At 35.0% G+C, this 22,222-nt stretch overlaps 1 protein-coding gene across 1 annotated transcript in view; it reads left to right on the forward strand.

Moving 5' to 3' along the window:
• Window positions 1-1,586: 1,586 nt before the first annotated feature.
• Window positions 1,587-22,222, forward strand: part of LOC142234657 (uncharacterized) — a 133,528-nt gene continuing 112,892 nt past the window's right edge. The window contains exons 1-6 of the mRNA XM_075305828.1: window positions 1,587-1,791; window positions 12,279-12,430; window positions 12,494-13,476; window positions 13,550-13,600; window positions 19,271-19,436; window positions 19,500-19,593. Coding sequence (XP_075161943.1) covers window positions 1,610-1,791; window positions 12,279-12,430; window positions 12,494-13,476; window positions 13,550-13,600; window positions 19,271-19,436; window positions 19,500-19,593 — 1,628 coding nt within the window. The 5' untranslated portion in view covers window positions 1,587-1,609. The remainder of the gene's footprint in view (window positions 1,792-12,278; window positions 12,431-12,493; window positions 13,477-13,549; window positions 13,601-19,270; window positions 19,437-19,499; window positions 19,594-22,222) is intronic.

The raw sequence follows: 22,222 nt of genomic DNA on the forward strand, positions 1-22,222 counted from the left end.
AAGTTAGGAACATTGAAGGCGCTTGGACTTAAATTGCGACATAGACTTTGATCACAAAAATGTGTTCACAGACAGACGGACGGACGCACAGACGGACATGGTTATATCGACTCAGGGACCCACCCTGAGCATTATTGCCAATGACAACATGTGTCTATCGCGTCTCCTTCTGGGTGTTACAAACATATGCATTAACTTATAATACCTTGTTTCACAGTGTGGCGCAGGGTATAAAAATAATAGATACGATTTTTTTTTTATAAAAATAAAAGTACAAAGTCAATTTAGAAAGTGATTGAAATTGATCCAATCATCTTCTTAATCAAACTAAGAACATAAAATTAGTTATGAAAATGAATGATGTTCCGCGGATTTTATTTAATTACAAAAATTAATCAATGTGGATTGCAAAAATTATTTAAATGGTTTAATTGAAATAATTGAAAATTGGATGAAAGTTTAATTAAAGAATTAATTGAATCAATTTAAAAAAAAATGTTTTAGCAATCAACATTAATTAAAGTTTTAGTTGAATCTGTTAATTGATTTTTACAATCAACATCAATTAAATTTTGAATTGAGTCAATTAAAAAATTAATTGAAATTTTCAAATCAAAAACTTTTTTTAATTTTTTTAATCAAAAAGTTTTGTATACATAATTAAAACTGTGTTTGATACAATCATTTTTGGGATGTCAATTAAAAATTGCACAGACACTTTGGTCCGCGGTTCGAGTTATGTTTGGTATAAAAAAAAATATTTTTGCCACAAAAATATTTCAAGTTTCCCGCCCAAAAATAACACTATGCTGTTGAAACATATTTGTGGTGATCATATGCCTTCTCTGCGTGTAGAGTTGGACATTTCCATATATTACAAACTGAATGGAAAACTTATTGCATCACCACTACCATTTTGGAGACACCGTGGTGTATCGGTCGACTTAATCATATAAATAAACGGGAACTTGAAATAGAGATTTTTTGGGTCAAAAATATCTCTGGGATAGAACCAAATGTAGAGATAATTTGAAAATGTTTCCTTAGAAATATCAGTATCTGTCTGTTGTAAACGCAACAGAGGTTGACATTTTTAGCTTGAGTTGTGCATACAACCGTGGTATGTATTGCAATAATTATAATAAAAGTCAACAAAGCCTTGAGTATATTTGATTTTTTTTTATGATGAAAAAATCAGATAATCTTCCCGGTATAGATATTTTTCCTGAAATTTTTATGATCTACCCTAGAATTTACTTGCCAATAATATTTGTCATTCCTGAGTATATAATAGTCGGTCTACAATTAACAAAAGAAAATTATGAGTAGTTTTGGATTTGTCTGCAATTGGCTGAAGGCTTGATATTAGACCTATGTAGAACTTAAATAACCTAGATATTTATTTAAATATTAAAAATTTCATTTTTAGCTTATCATTATTAGCTTCAATATATATTCTTTTTACCTTAATGGATATCTTAGCAACGGCTGTTCAAATACCAAACGTCATTTAATAAAGTTTTGCTAAAATAATTAAACACAAAAAAACCACACACTCTTTAATCGATGTGATAGTACATCATAGCAATTTAACCAATTTAATACTCTAATGAGCTCATTTCTAAATATTTTTTGCTTTATTTTATTTTTAATTAATACCACTAAAATAAAATGTGATTACTATACATCCGTATCGGGTTTGGAACTTCTACTTGCTGTAGAAAATATGTACATGGAATATTTGGAGAAACATTTACAAGAAGTGGAAGAAATTCACAAAGAATTAGAAAGGTATTTGAAAAGATTTAATGCGTGTTTTATAATACCAGTTAATTCAAACTTAAATGTTGATGGAACACATACACCCAAAAACAAAAGTGAACACTCCATGGAGGTATGTGTAGGTTTATATTAGAAAAATTTACCTAAACCAATTTACTAATTGCACATTGATACAAAGAAGTAGATATTTTTTGTTTTTTAATTGAAGAAAACCGAAAGGAAACGTGAGATGTTTGTATTAAAGTGAATTGGACAAAGTCGACTATCGACTTTTGTAGGAGGTTCAAGTTAGTTCACTTTGGGTATAGTGTAGAAGAAACTTAATTTGAAATAATATTTTCTTTTGCCGTTTCATATTTTAACGAAAAAAAGTATATACGGCCGTAAGATCGGCCAGGCCGAATCTTATGTACCCTCACCATGGATTGCGTAGAAACTTGTACTAAAGACTGTCATCCACAATCGAATTAATTGTGTTGCGGTAACACTTGTCGATGCCAAGGTATCTTAAAACTTCTTAACACCGTCTTCTCAATTGTATGCTAATCCATACGGTGTATATATTAAATAAAAAAGATCGATTAAATACGTATATAATTCAGTTTGACAAAATTTTCTATAGAAATAAAGTTTTCACAAAATTTTCTATAGAAATAAAATTTTGACAAAATTTTCTGTAGAAATAAAGTCTTGACAACATTTTCTATTAAAATGAAATTTTAACAAAATTTTCTATAGAAATAAAATTTTAACAAAATTTTCTATAGAAATAAAATTTTGACAAAATTTTCTATACAAATAAAATTTTGACAAAATTTTCTATACAAATAAAATTTTAACAAAATTTTCTAAAGAAATAAAATTTTAACAAACTATAGAAATAAAATTTTCACAAAATTTTCTATAGAAATAAAATTTACACAAAATTTTCTATAGAAATAAAGTTTTGAAAAAATTTTCTATAGAAATGAAATTTTAACAAAATTTTCTATAGAAATAATTTTTTTTTTGTTTGTTATTGTTGGCTTCTCTTCAATCGTTATTGTTGTTTTTGATCTCAGCTTAAAGCCATGCATTGACTAAACTACAAGTGTAGCTTAACCAACAGAGGAAAAGTATGCTTGTCAAATTTATTTGGGCAAAGCCCTATAGACTGCAAGATGGTTGGATGTACAGCTGTTTCGGAATTACCAAATTTGTTTAGGCAGTAGCCGACTATTAAACCCTTTTTCGGACGGTTCAAGTGTATTTCACGTTGGGTTGAGTGAATTACCCGAATTTATTCTGATAATTGGTTGATAGTTTTGCTGCAAGTAGAGGATGCTGATGAGGAATGTGGTAATTCCGAAACAGCTGTACATCCGAACCGATATGGACAAATTTTTGTGTGATTGGAGATCGGCTATATATAACTATAGACCGATATGGACCAATTTTGGTATGGTTGTTAGCGGTCATATACTAACACCACGTTCCAAATTTGAACCGGATCGGATGAATTTGGCTCCTTCAAGAGGCTCCGGAGGTCAAATCTGCGGATCGGTTTATATTGGGGCTATATATAATTATGGACCGATGTGGACCAATTTCTGCATAGTTGTTAGAAACCATATACTTACACCATGTACCAAATTTCAACCGGATCGGACGAACTTTGCTTCTCTTAGAGGCTCCGCAAGCCAAATCGGGGTATCGGTTTATATGGGGGCTATATATAATTATTGACCGATGTGGACCAATTTTTGCATAGTTGTTAGAGACCATATACTTACACCATGTACCAAATTTCAACCGGATCGGACGAAATTTGCTTCTCTTAGAGGCTCCGATATGGACCAATTTTTGCTTGGTTGTTACACGGATGAAAAAGACTGTTTTTCATATGTTTGGCTATAAACATTATATGTTTGGAACACAAATTTTTAAACACAATATTTTTGAGTGCAAGCATATAATGTTCATAAACTAGCATAACATGTTTGGGACATATATGTTAATATGTTAGAACATATTATGTTTGGGACATAAAATGTTTGTAAATATAATATGCTTGGATGCAAACATATATTAATTTAGAAATAGCCTATAAACATATATGTGTTTAGTAGCTTGGAGCGCTATTTAACAGGGAGCGATATTGAATTAAGTTGGTGGTTGTTGCTTGTTATTACAAAATTAACATTTTATTTTCCCTTGGGCAATTGATCAGCTACTTCTTTGATCCTTACAAACTGTGTGGTCCGCTGTTCGAATCCCCGTCCGGCAAAAGGTAAAATTAAAATAAAAATCATAAAATTGAATAATTTCTTCTACAATGTTTGTATTACAGAAAAAGGTGCTAAGAAGTAAAAAATCTCGTGGAAGTGAGAAAGATGTGAGGGAATATACAATTAGGCAGAAACAAAATTTTGAGCATTCAGGTCGAAAACCTATATTGTTAGCACCTATATTTCCTGTTTATTTTCATAATTCATTATGATTGTAAATATATAAATAAATAAATAAAATTTTGAGCACAATATTGTTTGGGAGAATTTTTTTAAGCATATAATATTTTTGGGTGCAAAATGCTTCCAAACATATTATATGTTCACATAATAACATATTGTTTTTTGGAAGACAACATTATTGAATTTGGATGCAAAAATACAAAATGTTTGGAACTTAGACTACCCAAACATATATTGTTTAGACCAATATGCTTTCAAACATATTATATATTGGTAGAGATCAAACATATAAATGTTTGGGCAATACCCAAAAATGTATATGCTTGAAGCAAAATATGTTTGGGAGTATATGTTACAGAAGCGATTTTTTGTGAGGGTGTAGAGACCATACCAAATTTCACCATATACCAAATTTCAACCGGATCGGATGAATTTTGGTCCTCCAGAGGCTCTGAAGCCAAATCTGAGCGTCGGTTTATATGGGGGCTATACGTAAAAGTGGTCCGATATGGCCCATCTGCAATACCATTCGGCCTACATCAATAACAACTACTTGTGCCAAGTTTCAAGTCGATAGCTTGTTTCGTTCTGAAGTTAGCGTGATTTCAACAAACGGACGGACGGACGGACATGCTCAGATCGACTCAGAATTTCACCACGATCCAGAATATATATACTTTATGGGGTCTTAGAGCAATATGTCGATGTGTTACAAACGGAATGACAAAGTTAATATACCCCCATCCTATGGTGGAGGGTATAAAAATTGGTAGAATATTTTTTGTCCTAAACAGAAAAAATCTATGTGTACTAGAGTAACCCGGCCCGCCTCGGTGAGCCTCCCGAAGCATATTTTCGTTAACTTAGTCAACCATATCCTTCGATTTCAGATCGAAAAAATTTGAACTTTTTAAAGAGTAGGGTCAGGACGTCTCGCACAAAAACTGAAGTACTGATTAATCTTTCCATGGTTTCCACACACGTGTGCCGTACATTGCAAAAAAAATCGGACTACTTGCTTTTTCGTTTATATATAAAAATAGGGCTGTTACACGCAAAAAAATAATTCTTTCCTCCCAAACGAAATTTTTGACAAACAAAGTTCGTTTCTCATTTGCTTTTCGTTGAAAGGAAGTGTATTTGGAAGAAAAGTATATACTTTTTGTGATAAACGATTATTCTTTTCCAGGATGTAAAAACAATTTCATAAAGACTAACTCAAAAAAATTTTTTTTTCTGGCTAATTGCATTTTCCCTCACATCTTTCTCACTTCCACGAAGTTTTTTTAGTTCTTAGCACCTTTTTCTGTAATACAAACAATGTAGAAAAAATTATACGATTTTATAATTTTTTTTTTTACCTTTCGCCTGGACGGAGAATCGAACCGCGTACCATGCAATTTGTCAGCCAATACACTATCCACTGAGCTATGTAGCCGTTATTGTCATCAATAGAAAATTATCCATATAAGTTATATTTATATAGCAAAGCTTGCGGCGCCCACGAGCCGATTAAACAAAGTTTATTTAACAGTAAAATACATTTAGTTGGGCACCGTGGAGCAGTGGTTGCTACGTCCGACTTGCATGCCAAGGGTCGTGGGTTCGATCCCTGCTTCGACCAAAGTTTTTTTTTTACATATATTCCAGATATGGTCGGAAGATTCCGAAAAAATGTTCAACATTACATTCTACTATATTAAATTTTTACTATGAACTGTAAAATGTGTCTTATTAAAAACCTAAAGTCAGAAAAGAACAGTGTTTGATATAAACGAAATGGACTGTGTTGTTGGTTCAAAATTAACTTTTTTTATTGAAAAAATAAAAATTTTGTAACAAACGATTTTTTTTTTGGTGATAAAAGTGTATACTTTTCGAAGCAATTCAAAAAACTCTAACAAAAGAAAAATGTTTTCGGTACCCGTTTTCCAAACGTTTTTTTTTCTTTACGTTTATGTAGATGTTAAACGGACCGACTTAACAAACGTCGGGTAGGGGGTGTTCTCTTTCAACCAATTTTTTGTTTTTTAATTGTTCTGTACACAAATCGTTAGACAATCTTCTACATTTCCTATGAATTTCAAGCGTGGTTTGTCAAGGGGAGGTGTACTTCTCCCCAACATACCGTCCAATAAAAAGGAAAAAGTAACAAGTATATACGGCCGTAAGTTCGGCCAGGCCGAAGCTTATGTACCCTCCATCATGTATTGCGTAGAAACTTCTTCTAAACACTGCCATCCACAAACCTCCTAACACCATCTTCTAAATTGTATGTAAGTCCATACGTGGTATATATTAAATCAAACAAGATCGATCCAATACGTATATAATTCAGTTTGACAAAGTAGACATAAAATTTTGACAAAATTTTCTACAGAAAATTTTCTATAGAAATAAAATTTGCACAAAATTTTCTATAGAAATAAACTTTTGACAAAATTTTCTATAGAAATAAAATCTTGGTAGATTATTTTTGGCTCGAGTGGCAACCATGATTATGAACCGAATAAAATTTGAACAAAATTTTCTATAGAAATAAAATTTTCACAATGATGAAAATTTTACTATGAACCGAATAAAATTTTAACAAAATTTTCTCTAGAAATAAAATTTTGACAAAATTTTCTATAGAAATAAAATTTGGACAAAATTTTCTATAGAAATAAAATTTTGGTAGACTATTTTTGGCTCTAGTGGCAACCATGATTATGAACCGATATGGACCAATTTTTGTGTGATTGGACCAATTTTGGTATGGTTGTTAGCGACCATATACTAACACCACGTTCCTAATTTGAACCGGATCGGATGAATTTTGCTCCTCCAAGAGGCTCCGGAGGTCAAATCTGGAGAACGTTTTATATGGGGGCTATATATAATTATGGACCGATATGGACCAATTCTGACACGCTTGTTAAAGATCATATACTAACACCATGTTCCAAATTACAACCGGTTTGGATGAAATTTGCTTCTCTTTGAGACTTCGCAAGCCAAATCTGGGGATCGGTTTATATGGGGGCTATATAAATTATGAACCGATGTGGACCAATTTTTGTATGGTTGTTAGACACCATATACCAATATCATGTACCAAATTTCAGGCGGATCGGATGAAATTTGCTTCTCTTTGAGGCTCCGGAACCCAAATCTGGGGATCGGTTTATATGGGCGCTATATATAATTATGGACCGATGTGGACCAATTTTTTCACGGTTGTTAAAAACCATATACCAACACCATGTACCAAATTTCAGCCGGATCGGATGCAATTTGCTTCTCTTTGAGGCTTCGCAAGCCAAATCTGGGGATCGGTTTATATGGGGGCTATATATAATTATGGACCGGTGTGGACCAATTTTTGCATGATTGTTAGAGACCATATACCAACACCATGTACCAAATTTCAGCCGGATCGGATGAAATATGCTTCTCTTAGAGGCTCCGCAAGCCAAATCTGGGGATCGGTTTATATGGGGGCTATATATAATTAAGGACCGATATGGACCAATTTTTGCATGGTTGTTAGAGACCATATACCAACATCATGTACCAAATTTCAGCCGGATCGGATGAAATTTTCTTCTCTTTGAGGCTCCGCAAGCCAAATCTGGTGATCGGTTTATATGGGGGCTATATATAATTATGAAGCGATGTGGACCAATTTGTGCATGGTTGTTAGAGACCATATACTAACACCATGTACCAAATTTCAGCCGGATCGGATGAAATTTGCTTCTCTTTTAGGCTCCGCAAGTCAAATCTGGGGATCGGTTTATATGGGAGCTATATATAATTATGGACCGATGTGGACCAATTTTGGCATGGTTGTTAGAGACCATACACCAACACCATGTACCAAATTTCAGCCGGATCGGATGAAATATGCTTCTGTTAGAGGCTCCACAAGCCAAATCTGAGGGTCCCTTTATATGGGGGCTATACGTAAAAGTGGACCGATATGGCCCATTTTCAATACCATCCGACCTACATCGATAACAACTACTTGTGCCAAGTTTCAGGTCGATAGCTTGTTTCGTTCGGAAGTTAGCGTGATTTCAACAGACGGACGGACGGACGGACATGCTTAGATCGACTCAGAATTTCACCACGACCCAGAATATATATACTTTATGGGGTCTTAGAGCAATATTTCGATGTGTACAAACGGAATGACAAAGTTAATATACCCCCATCCTATGATAAAAGTACGAAAAAATTTACCATATTAACATTTGTTAAAGTGTTGGACACGGAGAACATGCCTTTCCCAAACATATACCGGAAAATATAGCATCCTCTACGTTGCCTCTCAACTTCATGTAAATTTAAGTTTCTTTCTTAAAAAAGTCTATGGAAAAATCATAAATTATGTACCGAGTTCCCATGTATCGACAATCGTATTTTCAAAAAATCGGGCAAAAGGGAACCGCCCTCCTTCGCTCCTTTCCGACCAGATATCGTAAATTCACGTACCCTATATGTTATTCATTTCACAATCTACCCAACTTCACTATTCCCCTTCCCAAACCAGACATCGACAAATCATGTACCCTGTATAAATAAAATCTTTTTCTTCTCCCAATTTAAAGTAAATCGAAGAAGGTTAGATTTAGCTCTATTTTTTGTAAAGGGACGTCACTTTCTCTGCAAATTCCAAGAAAATCTGTAAACTTTCCTTCAAGTTTTATAGTGTGGGCCAAGGAGAAGGCGCTAAAAATAATGACAAACTTGGTCCATATCGGTCTAAAGTTATATATAGCCGATCCCCAAAAAAAAAAAAAAATCTACCAACATTTTATTTCTATAGAAAACTTTGTCAAAATTTTATTACTATACAAAATTTTGTCAAGGTTTTATTTCTAAAGGATGATACGGTCAAAATTTGGTCAAGGGAAAACGCGTGTAAATCGGTGAAATCGTCTATTTAAGAAATCAAATTAAATTTCTTTTTCAAGTTCAATTAGTATAAAATACAGGAAAAATATTCAGTTAGGCTTTCGCCACCTTGTCGACCTTCTTCCCCGCAGAAAGCCAGTTTGCCTTGAACTGCTGCTCGTCCTTAGCAGTTTTTTGGTCTCTTTAGGTTCCGCTTTACAATAGCCCAGTATTTCTCAATTGGGCGGAGCTCTGGCGTGTTGGGAGGGTTCTTGTCCTTGGGAACCACCTGCACGTTGATGGCGGCGTACCACTCCATGGCCTTTTTACCGTAATGGCAAGATGCCAAATCCGGCCAAAACAGTACGGAACAACCGTGTTTCTTCAGGAAAGGCAGCAGACGTTTATTCAAACACTCTTTCACGTAAATTTCTTGGTTGACAGTCCCGGAAGCTATGAAAATGCTGCTTTTCAAGCCACAGGTACAGATGGCTTGCCTAACCAGATATTTCTTTGCGAACTTTGCCAGTTTTATGTGCTTGAAAATATCTGCTACCTTTCCCCTTCCTTTTGCCGTATAAAACTCCTGTCCAGGAAGGTGCTTTGTTTATCATCGCGATTTGGAGTCACTACCTTCTTGTAAGTCGATAGTCCGGCTCGTTTTTTGGCTCGATGCACGGTTGTAGACGATACATCCAGCTTATTTGCGGCATCTCGGAAAGAGAGGTTAGGGTTTCGCTTGAAACTACCGGCAACTCTCTTTGTCGTCTCAGCGGCTTCCGGTTTTCGATTTCCCCCCGATCCAGACTTCCTGGCTGTCGACAAACGTTCCCCAAACACTTTAATTACATTTGTAACGGTTGATTTGGCAACTTTTAGCGATTTTGCCAGCTTTGCGTGCGAGTAGCTCGGATTTTCGCGATGAGCGAGCAAAATTTTGATACGCTGCTCTTCTTGCTTGTACGGCATTTTGACAACTGCACGCTCACAAAAAATCGCTTCTGTAACATATACTCCCAAATATATTTTGCTTCAAGCATATACATTTTTGGGTATTGCCCAAACATTTATATGTTTGATCTCTTCCAATATATAATATCTTTGAAAGCATATTAGTCTAAACAATATATGTTTGGGTAGTCTAAGTTCCAAACATTTTGTATTTTTGCATCTAAATTCAATAATGTTGTCTTCCAAAAAAACAATATGTTATTATGTAACCATATAATATGTTTGGAAGCATTTTGCACCCAAAAATATTATATGCTTAAAAAAAATTCTCCCAAACAATATTGTGCTCAAAATATTATTTATTTATTTATATATTTACAATCATAATGAATTATGAAAATAAACAGGTAATATATGTGCTAACAACATAGGTTTTCGACCTGAATGCTCAAAATTTTGTTTCTGCCCAATTGTATATTCCCCGACATCTTTCTCACTTCCACGAGGTTTTTTAGTTCTTAGCACCTTTTTCTGTAATACAAACATTGTAGAAGAAATTATTCAATTTTATGATTTTTTTTATTTTAATTTTTTAGTTTTTTAGTTCTTAGCACCTTTTTCTGTAATACAAACATTGTAGAAGAAATTATTCAATTTTATGATTTTTTTTATTTTAATTTTACCTTTTGCCGGACGGGGATTCGAACAGCGGACCACACAGTTTGTAAGGATCAAAGAAGTAGCTGATCAATTGCCCAAGGAAAAATAAAATGTTAATTTTGTAATAACAAGCAACAACCACCAACTTAATTCAATATCGCTCCCTGTTAAATAGCGCTCCAAGCTACTAAACACATATATGTTTATAGGCTATTTCTAAATTAATATATGTTTGCATCCAAGCATATTATATTTACAAACATTTTATGTCCCAAACATAATATGTTCTAACATATTAACATATATGTCCCAAACATGTTATGCTAGTTTATGAACATTATATGCTTGCACTCAAAAATATTGTGTTTAAAAATTTGTGTTCCAAACATATAATGTTTATAGCCAAACATATGAAAAACAGTCTTTTTCATCCGTGTGAAGACTGAATTCCAAAATCAAAATAGGAGCAACATGCTACACACACACCTTCAAAATGAGGGGTGTTCAGGTTTTTTTAATGCAAAATTGAAAGAAATACGTCAAGTTTATATTGACCGTATCACCCATGGCTGAATAAGGAGGTTGAATCACGATAACAAAAACAACAAATTCCAATATGTTGTTTACAATTTTAAGAAGTCAAAATCAGAATCGTATGGCATTGGTAAAAGTGGCAATTATTTATTCTTTCAATTGTCCTGAAAAAATAATTCAAATCCTGAGGAAAATAAAGGTTCAAATTTAATTGCGTCACCTATGAGTGATTGTGAAGTGGATAATTCATCCGAGGAACGCCGATATGAGACCAAAGTTAATAATGGAAGTCAGTCAAATGGATATTCGCCATCTATTAACAAAAACAGTTTATGATGCAGTTTAAAAACTGATGTACGTGGTATTTTGGGTCTGGAATATGTTATCAAGATACTCAAGTCATCTTTGAACAATTCTCCAGATATGAATGCGCGAGTTTGTTTGAGATGCATTTGCTATGCAGTGTCATTTGGAGACTTCAATCACCATAATCATATGATTTTGACATCTTAAAACTTGGTCGAAATAAAAAAATTTTAATCATATGGCCCCATGATTTAACCTTCTTGTTCAGCCATGGTATCACCCTTTATAGAAAACTTTGTCAACATTTTATTTCTATAGAAAATTTTGTCAAAATTTTATTCCTATAGAAAATTTTGTCAAAAATTTATTTTTATGGAAAATTTTGTCAAACTGAATTATATACGTATTTAATCGGCCTTTTTTGTGTAATATATACTCCGTATGGACTAACTTACAATTGAGAAGACAGTGTTAAGAAGTTTTAAGATACCGTGCCATCGGCAAGTGTTACCGCAACACAAGTAATTCAATTGTTGATGACAGTCTTTAGTAGATATCTCTAAGGAATCCATGGTGGAGGGTACATAATATTCGGCCTGGCCGAACTTTGGCATCCGGGAAGGGCAAAGTCTTTCGATCCAAGTAAACTTTTTTTTTTTTGAGTACATATTTGATCTTATTTAAAAAAAAAAATCCAACGCTTTTCCCTTTAAGAGCACTTATTGAAATGGACCAGAATAATTTTGCCACACCCATTAACTCCAGTTCCATATACAACTCGATAAAATTGTTCAAAACAATTCGTAGACTTGTGGTGGACACTGAAGAATTACCTGAATTGATAAAGGATATTCATAAAATGCAAGGTATAAAAATCACGGTATTAGTCAATCATAAAATAAATTTAATTACTATTGTGTCTATATTAGTTTTCAATCAGTCTGCCTATGCAATCGCCCTTGAATTTGAGCATCCCACTGAAGACGATTTGAAGGGAGCTGCTCTGGGATTCTCACGTCTGCAAAAGATGTATAAATTGGAAACCGAACAAATGGCTAAGGGTTATCTAAAGGGCCAGAAATATAGTTCTTCCATGTCAGCCTATGATTGTTATACATTGGGAAAATTTCTATACCAAAATGGAGCGTATAACTTGGCTAGCGAATGGCTACTGGAAGCTCTAGATAGAATAGAAAATGGGAATAAATTTCATAAAGAAGATGAAGAAATATTCCAGGTTAATAAAGATCATCACAAAACATTTCCCTCCATTTCCATGATAGATATTTTGGAAATTTTACCTTCTTCCTTGTACCAAAGTAAACGACCTCAATTAGCCTTGGCCATGAATGCCAAACTTCTCAAGATGGCTCCATCAAATACAATAGGATTGAAAAATACAAACGAATTCCCCAAAACTATCAAAGAGGATAGACGTAAAAGAAAATTGGATTCATCACCAAAGATAAGTGAAAAAGAAAATTTGCATCAGCAAGTATGCAATGGAGATGTCCAACAAACACCCTCAGAGAAACGAAATCTGCGTTGCCGTTTGGTTTCCAATAATGTTCCCTATTATTTTGTGGGGCCCCTGAAAATGGAAGAGCTAAGTGAAGATCCTTATGTTGCCCAATACTTTGAGGTTATTTATGAGAAGGAAATAAATCAAACTATTAATGCCGTTTTAAATTATATAGAAAGATCGAAAATTGGCAATTTTGCCAATTCAACTTATGATGAAGTACGTGTAAGCAAAAATTCTTGGCTGAGCTTTGATGGTCATCGATTTTTGAAGAATGTAGCACCACGTCTAGAGGCTATCACAGGGTTATCTCTTAAGTACGGAGAATTTTTACAAGTTGCAAACTATGGCATTGGTGGTCATTATGGAGTACATCAAGATTTTATACCAGTATGAGTAGATCGAAAACAAAAATTCTTTTTTTTTTAGAATATGAAATAATTCTATATATTTTGTATTTCAGGTACAAGAAGATTTTTTGAAAGGAAATCGCATTCTCACTGCCCTCTTTTATGTAAGTAAAGAATAACAAGCATATACGGCCGTAAGTTCGGCCAGGCCTAATCTTATGTCCCCTCCACCATGGATTGCGTAGAAACTTCTACGAAAGACTGTCATTCACAATCGAATTACTTGGGTTGTGGTATCTTAAATCTTTTTAACATCGTTTTCTAAATTGTGAGTTAGTCCATACGTGGTATATATTAGACAAAAAAGTTAAAGGGTGAAACGGTCAAAATTTGGTCAATATAAACTTGACGTATTTCTTTCAATTTTGCATTTAAAAAACCTGAACACCCCTCATTTTGAAGGTGTGTGTGTGTAGAATGTTTCTCCTATTTTGATTTTGGAATTCACTCTTCAGTTGTCAAAATGCCGTCCAAGCAAGAAGAGCAGCGTATCAAAATTTTGTTCGCGCATCGCGAAAATCCGAGATACTCGCACGCAAAGCTGGCAAAATCGCTAAAAGTAGCCAAATCAACCGTTACAAATGTAATTAAAGTGTTTGGGGAACGTTTGTCGACAGCCAGGAAGTCTGGATCGGGGGGAAATCGAAAACCGGAAGCCGCTGAAACGACAAAGAGAGTTGCCGGTAGTTTCAGGCGAAACCCTAACCTCTCTCTCCGAGATGCCGCAAATAAGCTGGGTGTATCGTCTACAACCGTGCATCGAGCCAAAAAACGAGCCGGATTATCGACTTACAAGAAGGTAGTGACTCCAAATCGCGATGATAAACAAAATACGACGGCCAAAGCGCGATCCCGGAGGCTGTACACGACGATGCTGACGAAGTTTGACTGCGTGGTAATGGACGACGAAATCTACGTCAAAGCCGACTACAAGCAGCTTCCGGGACAGGAGTTTTATACGGCAAACGGAAGGGGAAAGGTAGCAGATATTTTCAAGCACACAACTGTCAAAGTTCGCAAAGAAATATCTGGTTTGGCAGGCCATCTGTACCTGTGGCTTGAAAAGCAGCATTTTCATAGCTTCCGGGACTGTCAACCAAGAAATTTATGTGAAAGAGTGTTTGAATAAACGCTTGCTGCCTTTCCTGAAGAAACACGGTTGTTCCGTACTGTTTTGGCCGGATTTGGCATCTTGCCATTACGGTAAAAAGGCCATGGAGTGGTACGCCGCCAACAACGTGCAGGTGGTTCCCAAGGACAAGAACCCTCCCAACACGCCAGAGCTCCGCCCAATTGAGAAATACTGGGCTATTGTCAAGCGGAACCTAAAGAAGACCAAAAAACTGCTAAGGACGAGCAGCAGTTCAAGGCAAACTGGCTTTCTGCGGCGAAGAAGGTGGACAAGGTGGCTGTACAAAATCTGATGGCAGGTGTCAAGCGTGAGCCCCGGCAATTCGGATTTAGAAAAGCGAAAGCCTAACTGAATATTTTTCCTGAATTTTATACTAATTGAACTTGAAAAGAAATTTAATTTGATTTTTTAAATAAACGATTTCACCGATTTACACGCGTTTTCCCTTGACCAAATTTTGACCGTATCACCCTTTATGTATAGGTAAGTCTACAAATAATTACGGATCGACATGGACTTTTGCACGGTACGTAGAGAGCCAGAATTGAAATATGGGGGTCGCTTATATGGGGGCTATATAGAATTATGAACTTGATATGGACCAATTTTTGTGTGATTGGGGATCGATTTATCTGAGGGCTATATATAACTATAGACCGATATGGACCTAGTTAGGAATTGTTGTTAATGGCCATATACTAGCACAATGTACCAAATTTCAGTTGACTCGGATGAAACTTGCTCTTCCAAGAGGCTCCAAAACCAAATCTCGGGATCGGTTTATATGGGGGCTATATATGATTATGGACTGATATGGACCACTTTTGGCATGGTTGTTAAATATCATATACTTCCACCACGTACCTAATTTCAACCAGATCGGATGAATTTTGCTTCTCCAAAAGGCACCAGAGGTTAAATCTGGGGATCGGTTTATATGGGGGCTATATATAATTATGGACTGATATGAACTAATTCCTGCATGGTTGTTGGATACCATATACTAACATCACGTACCAAATTTCAACCGAATCGGATGAATTTTGCTCTTCGAAGGGGCTCCGGAGATCAAATCTGGGGATCGGTTTATATGGGGCCTATATATAATTTTTGACCGACTTCGACCAATTTTTACATGGGTGTTTGAGGCCATATATTAACACCACGTACCAAATTTCAGCTGCTTCTCTTAGAGTCTCCGCAAACCAAATCGGGGGATCGGTTTATATGGGGGCTATATATAATTATACCCAGCAAAAACTAGGTAACCACATCTCATTACAATTTACATTACCAGGAGTAAAGCTGTCATTACACATTGCATTACATTGTGATGAGTTATAATGACTAACTTGTAATGACAATAATCGGTAATTTTCGAATTGATATTCTCAAAATGTATTGCATTTGGCTGTTAATGACTTAATAAAATAGAGTAAATGACGGTACCATTAAGTAAATTATTTACATAATTGAGCATTTAAAAAAAAAATCAAAAAGAATATCTTATGTAACGGTAATTCTGAAGATTTTTCCGTTAAGGAATATTCTTCACGAATATTTTATAATAATTGTGTTTTAAATTAATGACATTACCATACTATGTTTTAAATAAATGCTTTATTATACGTACCTCATTCACATTAGACTTTCAAAATCGACTTCACTAGATTTCAACTGTCATTTGCCTTATAACAGGTTGGCTGATAAGTCTCCGGTCTAACAAAGAAAAACACATCTTTTTTTGTCAAAATTCATTTTTATTATTCAACATAGTTCCCCTCAAGAGCGATACAACGATTATAACGACCTTCCAATTTTTTGATACCATTTTGGTAGTACTCCTTCGGTTTTGCCTCAAAATAGGCCTCAGTTTCGGCGATCACCTCTTCATTGCAGCATCCTTTTGAGGTCTGAGAACAAGAAAGCAATCGCTGGGGCCAGATCTGGAGAATACGGTGGGTGGGGAAGCAATTCGATGCCCAATTCATGAATTTTTGCCATCGTTCTCAATAACTTGTGGCACGGTGCGTTGTCTTGGTGGAACAACACTTTTTATACCCTCCATCATAGGATGGGGGTATATTAACTTTGTCATTCCGTTTGTAACACATCGAAATATTGCTCTAAGACCCCATAAAGTATATATATTGTGGGTCGTGGTGAAATTCTGAGTCGATCTAAGCATGTCCGTCCGTCCGTCCGTCCGTCCGTCTGTTGAAATCACGCTAACTTCCGAACGAAACAAGCTATCGACTTGAAACTTGGCACAAGTAGTTGTTATCGATGTAGGTCGAATGGTATTGAAAATGGGCCATATCGGTCCACTTTTACGTATAGCCCCCATATAAAGGGACCCTCAGATTTGGCTTGTGGAGCCTCTAACGGAAGCATATTTCATCCGATCCGGCTGAAATTTGGTATATGGTGTTTGTATATGGTCTCTAACAACCATGCAAAAATTGGTCCACATCGGTCCATAATTATATATAGCCCCCATATAAACCGATCCCCAGATTTGGCTTGCGGAGCCTAAAAGAGAAGCAAATTTCATCCGATCCGCCTGAAATTTGGTACATGGTGTTGATATATGGTCTCTAACAACCATGCAAAAATTGGTCCATATCGGTCATTAATTATATATAGCCCCCATATAAACCGATCCCCAGATTTGGCTTGTGGAGCCTCTAAGAGAAGCATATTTCATCCGATCCGGCTGAAATTTGGTACATGGTATTGATATATGGTCTCTAACAACCGTCCAAAAATTTGTCCACATCGGTCCATAATTATATATAGCCCCCATATAAACAGATCCCCAGATTTGGCTTGCGAAGTCTCCAAGAGAAGCAAATTTCATCCAATCCGGTTGTAATTTGGAACATGGTGTTAGTATATGATCTTTAACAACCGTGCCAGAATGGGTCCATATCGGTCCATAATTATATATAGCCCCCATATAAAACGTTCTCCAGATTTGACCTCCGGAGCCTCTTGGAGGAGCAAAATTCATCCGATCCGGTTCAAATTAGGAACGTGGTGTTAGTATATGGTCGCTAACAACCATACCAAAATTGATCCAATCACACAAAAATTGGTCCATATCATAATCATGGTTGCCACTAGAGCCAAAAATAATCTACCAAATTTTATTTCTATAGAAAATTTTGTCAAAATTTTATTTCTAGAGAAAATTTTGTTAAAATTTTATTCGGTTCATAATAAAATTTTCATCATAGTCAAAATTTTATTTCTATAGAAAATTTTGTAAAAATTTTATTTCTATAGAAATTTTTGATCAAATTTTATTCGGTTCATAATCATGGTTGCCACTCGAGCCAAAAATAATCTACCAAGATTTTATTTCTATAGAAAATTTTGTCAAAAGTTTATTTCTATAGAAAATTTTGTTAAAATTTTATTTCTGTATAAATTTTTGTCAAAATTTTCTTTCTATAGAAAATTTTGTCAAAATTTTTATTTCTATAGAAAATTTTGTGAAAATTTTATTTCTATAGAAAATTTTGTTAAAATTTTATTTCTGTAGAAAATTTTGTCAAAATTTTATGTCTACTTTGTCAAACTGAATTATATACGTATTGGATCGATCTTTTTTGATTTAATATATACCACGTATGGACTTACATACGATTTAGAAGATGGTGTTAGGAGGTTTTAAGATACCTTGCCATCGGCAAGCGTTACCGCAACTTAAGTAATTCGATTGTGGATGGCAGTGTTTAGAATAAGTTTCTACGCAATCCATGATGGAGGGTACATAAGCTTCGGCCTGGCCGAACTTACGGCCGTATATACTTGTTTTTTTTTTCACAATAACAAAAGTTGCTTCACACAAGAGGCTCTATCTCACAAACTAATTGACTTACAGACGTCAAATTTTGACACGAATCATTTGAAGATTGGTACTATATAAAAATAATATGCATTTAATACTAGCGACACCATCTATGTATCAGACCGGGGACTTATAAGCCAACCTGTTAAAAAGGGATATATATATAAAATCCACTTTTAGTAGTTTTCGAACAAACGGCAACATTTATTTCTATTTTAACTGTGAAATTAATTTGTCTGTAATCTTATTTAGATGATTTGTTACATTTTAGTTTATTTCTACAATATTCGTTTCTATTCAAGTAATGTTCATATTACAGCATTACTCGCCATATTTTGATCCATTGTTATCGGCTAGAGAAGTCAATATTTGCGAGATTTGGTTGCCTGAGGCAATAAGTGGATATTTTGCAAACGTTGGTATATCTACGAATAAGTGATTACATATTAGGTGATTATAGGCTTTAAAAGCACTAATTATTTCATGGCCAAAGGTATGCCTGGCGAGAAGTACTTGCCTCCTAGGACATGCGTATGTAAATGTAATCCGGAGCGATGCCAATTAATAAGTGGTTATTCATTTTTAAACAGGCTTACCTACAAAATTAACGGGTAATGAGAGTTTTTGCTGGGTATATATTATATATACACTTTATGGGGTCTTAGAGCAATATTTCGATGTGTTACAAACGGGGGGGTATAAAAATGATTGAATTTGTTAATGTTTTCATTCCTTTCAAATCAATATTCCATGTATTTCTATTTATTTCTTATTGTTTTATTTTAGATCAATGATGTTAAATTGGGCGGAGCGACTGCCTTCCCTGCCCTGCGCCTTTCTGTCCCTCCCATTAAGGGTAGCCTGGTAATGTGGTATAATTATCATAAATCCATGGAAAAAGATTATCGCACTTGGCATGCTGGCTGTCCAGTACTACAGGGGTCTAAATGGAGTAAGCAACATGGCTTTGTTTTCTATTCTAATTTCTATTTATCCTCATATTTTTTTCCGGCAGTTTGTAATCAATGGTTCAGCACTTATGGTCAGGAATTCAATCGTCCCTGTGGATTAAAACCGGATCACGAAATATCCTTGCCATACAAAGATTGGTAGTAATGAATAAACAGAATACGATTGGAAATTTATAACTGTAATAACTTTTTATACAAAATAGTTTTTTTTTGAAAAAATATGATTTTTTTTAAATTCAATATTACACACTCTGAAAATAGAGATGAAGAGTTGAGGAATATTAGATGTGCATGAGAAGGTTTGTACTGTATCCACATAACGTTTTAGATACTGCTCGTTTCAAAATCACTTCCTGATTTCATCCAGATTATTCTCCTCATTCCTTTTAATTTTTTTTTTTCATCAGCTACAGTATTGGTCAAAACTTGAGCACTCCCTCAGTATATTTTTTTTGAAATTATATATATGTTATTTTTTTTTTTTAATTTTTAGTGGTAAATTTATTGGTAAATATAATGTAACGTGACAAAATGAATTTAGTTATTTATTTTGATGTACATTATCAATCCTACCTACATCACACAATATTTAATCAACAAACAGACACGAACCACCACCAGGCATTATGCTAAGCTCCTTAGTGACATAGGGGTGATTTCCGGTGACAGAAATCAATTCATGCCAGGGGAAACAATGCTCACTCAGTTCATTGCATGGATTACTTATATTGTGGACCTTTGCCAACCAAAGGGAGACTCGGATAGGTGACCAGGGGTTCCAACTCTGACGATTTTTCGTCATTTTGACGATTTTTGATGGTAAATTTGGCCTCTGACGATTTGACGACGATTTTAAACAACTTAGTTATGAGATGACGATTTTTTAAAAGGCTCGACTCAAGTGTTTCCTTTTAAGGGTTTTTATAAATTTGGCCTCTGACGATTTGACGACGATTTTAAACAACTTAATTATGAGATGACGATTTTTTAAAATGCTCGACTCAAGTGTTTCCTTTTAAGGGTTTTTATGTCGATTTAACGATTTTTCAAAGTGATGTACACGCTCACAAAAAATCGCTTCTGTAACATATACTCCCAAACATATTTTGCTTCAAGCATATATATTTTTGGGTATTGCCCAAACATTTATATGTTTGATCTCTTCCAATATATAATATGTTTGAAAGCATATTGGTCTAAACAATATATGTTTGGGTAGTCTAAGTTCCAAACATTTTGTATTTTTGCATCCAAATTCAATAATGTTGTCTTCCAAAAAACAATATGTTATTATGTGAACATATAATATGTTTGGAAGCATTTTGCACCCAAAAATATTATATGCTTAAAAAAATTCTCCCAAACAATATTGTGCTCAAAATTTTATTTATTTATTTATATACTTACAATCATAATGAATTATGAAAATAAACAGGTAATATAGGTGCTAACAACATAGGTTTTCGACCTGAATGCTTAAAATTTTGTTTCTGCCCAATTGTATATTCCCCCACATCTTTCTCACTTCCACGAGATTTTTTAGTTCTTAGCACCTTTTTCTGTAATACAAACATTGTAGAAGAAATTATTCAATTGTATGATTTTTATACCCTCCATCATAGGATGGGGGTATATTAACTTTGTCATTCCGTTTGTAACACATCGAAATATTGCTCTAAGACCCCATAAAGTATATATATTCTGGGTCGTGGTGAAATTCTGAGTCGATCTAAGCATGTCCGTCCGTCCGTCCGTCTGTTGAAATCACGCTAACTTCCGAACGAAACAAGCTATCGACTTGAAACTTGGCACAAGTAGTTGTTATCGATGTAGGTCGGATGGTATTGAAAATGGGCCATATCGGTCCACTTTTACGTATAGCCCCCATATAAAGGGACCCTCAGATTTGGCTTGTGGAGCCTCTAACAGAAGCATATTTCATCCGATCCGGCTGAAATTTGGTATATGGTGTTGGTATATGGTCTCTAACAACCATGCAAAAATTGGTCCACATCGGTCCATAATTATATATAGCCCCCATATAAACCGATCCCCTGATTTGGCTTGCGAAGCCTAAAAGAGAAGCAAATTTCATCCGATCCGGCTGAAATTTGGTACATGGTGTTGGTATATGGTCTCTAACACTCATGCAAAAATTGGTTCACATCGGTCCATAATTATATATAGCCCCCATATAAACCGATCCCCAGATTTGGTTTGCGGAGCCTCAAAGCGAAGATAATTTCATCCGATCCGGCTGAAATTTGGTACATGATGTTGGTATATGGTCTCTAAGAACCATGAAAAAATTCGTCCATATCGGTCCTTAATTATATATAGCCCCATATAAACCGATCCCCAGATTTGGCTTGTGGAGCCTCTAAGAGAAGCATATTTCATCCGATCCGGCTGAAATTTGGTACATGGTGTTGGTATATGGTCTCTAACAATCATGCAAAAATTGGTCCACATCGGTCCATAATTATATATAGCCCCCATATAAACCGATCCCCAGATTTGGCTTGCGGAGCCTCAAAGAGAAGCAAATTTCATCCGATCCGCCTGAAATTTGGTACATGATATTGGTATATGGTCTCCAACAACCATGCAAAAATTGGTCCACATCGGCTCATAATTATATATAGCCCTCATATAAACCGATCCCCAGATTTGGCTTGCGAAGTCTCCAAGAGAAGCAAATTTCATCCAATCCGGTTGTAATTTGGAACATGGTGTTACTATATGATCTTTAACAACCGTGCCAGGA

The sequence above is a fragment of the Haematobia irritans genome, chromosome 1 (genome assembly GCF_050003625.1).
Source record: "Haematobia irritans isolate KBUSLIRL chromosome 1, ASM5000362v1, whole genome shotgun sequence".
Classification (NCBI taxonomy): domain Eukaryota; kingdom Metazoa; phylum Arthropoda; class Insecta; order Diptera; family Muscidae; genus Haematobia; species Haematobia irritans.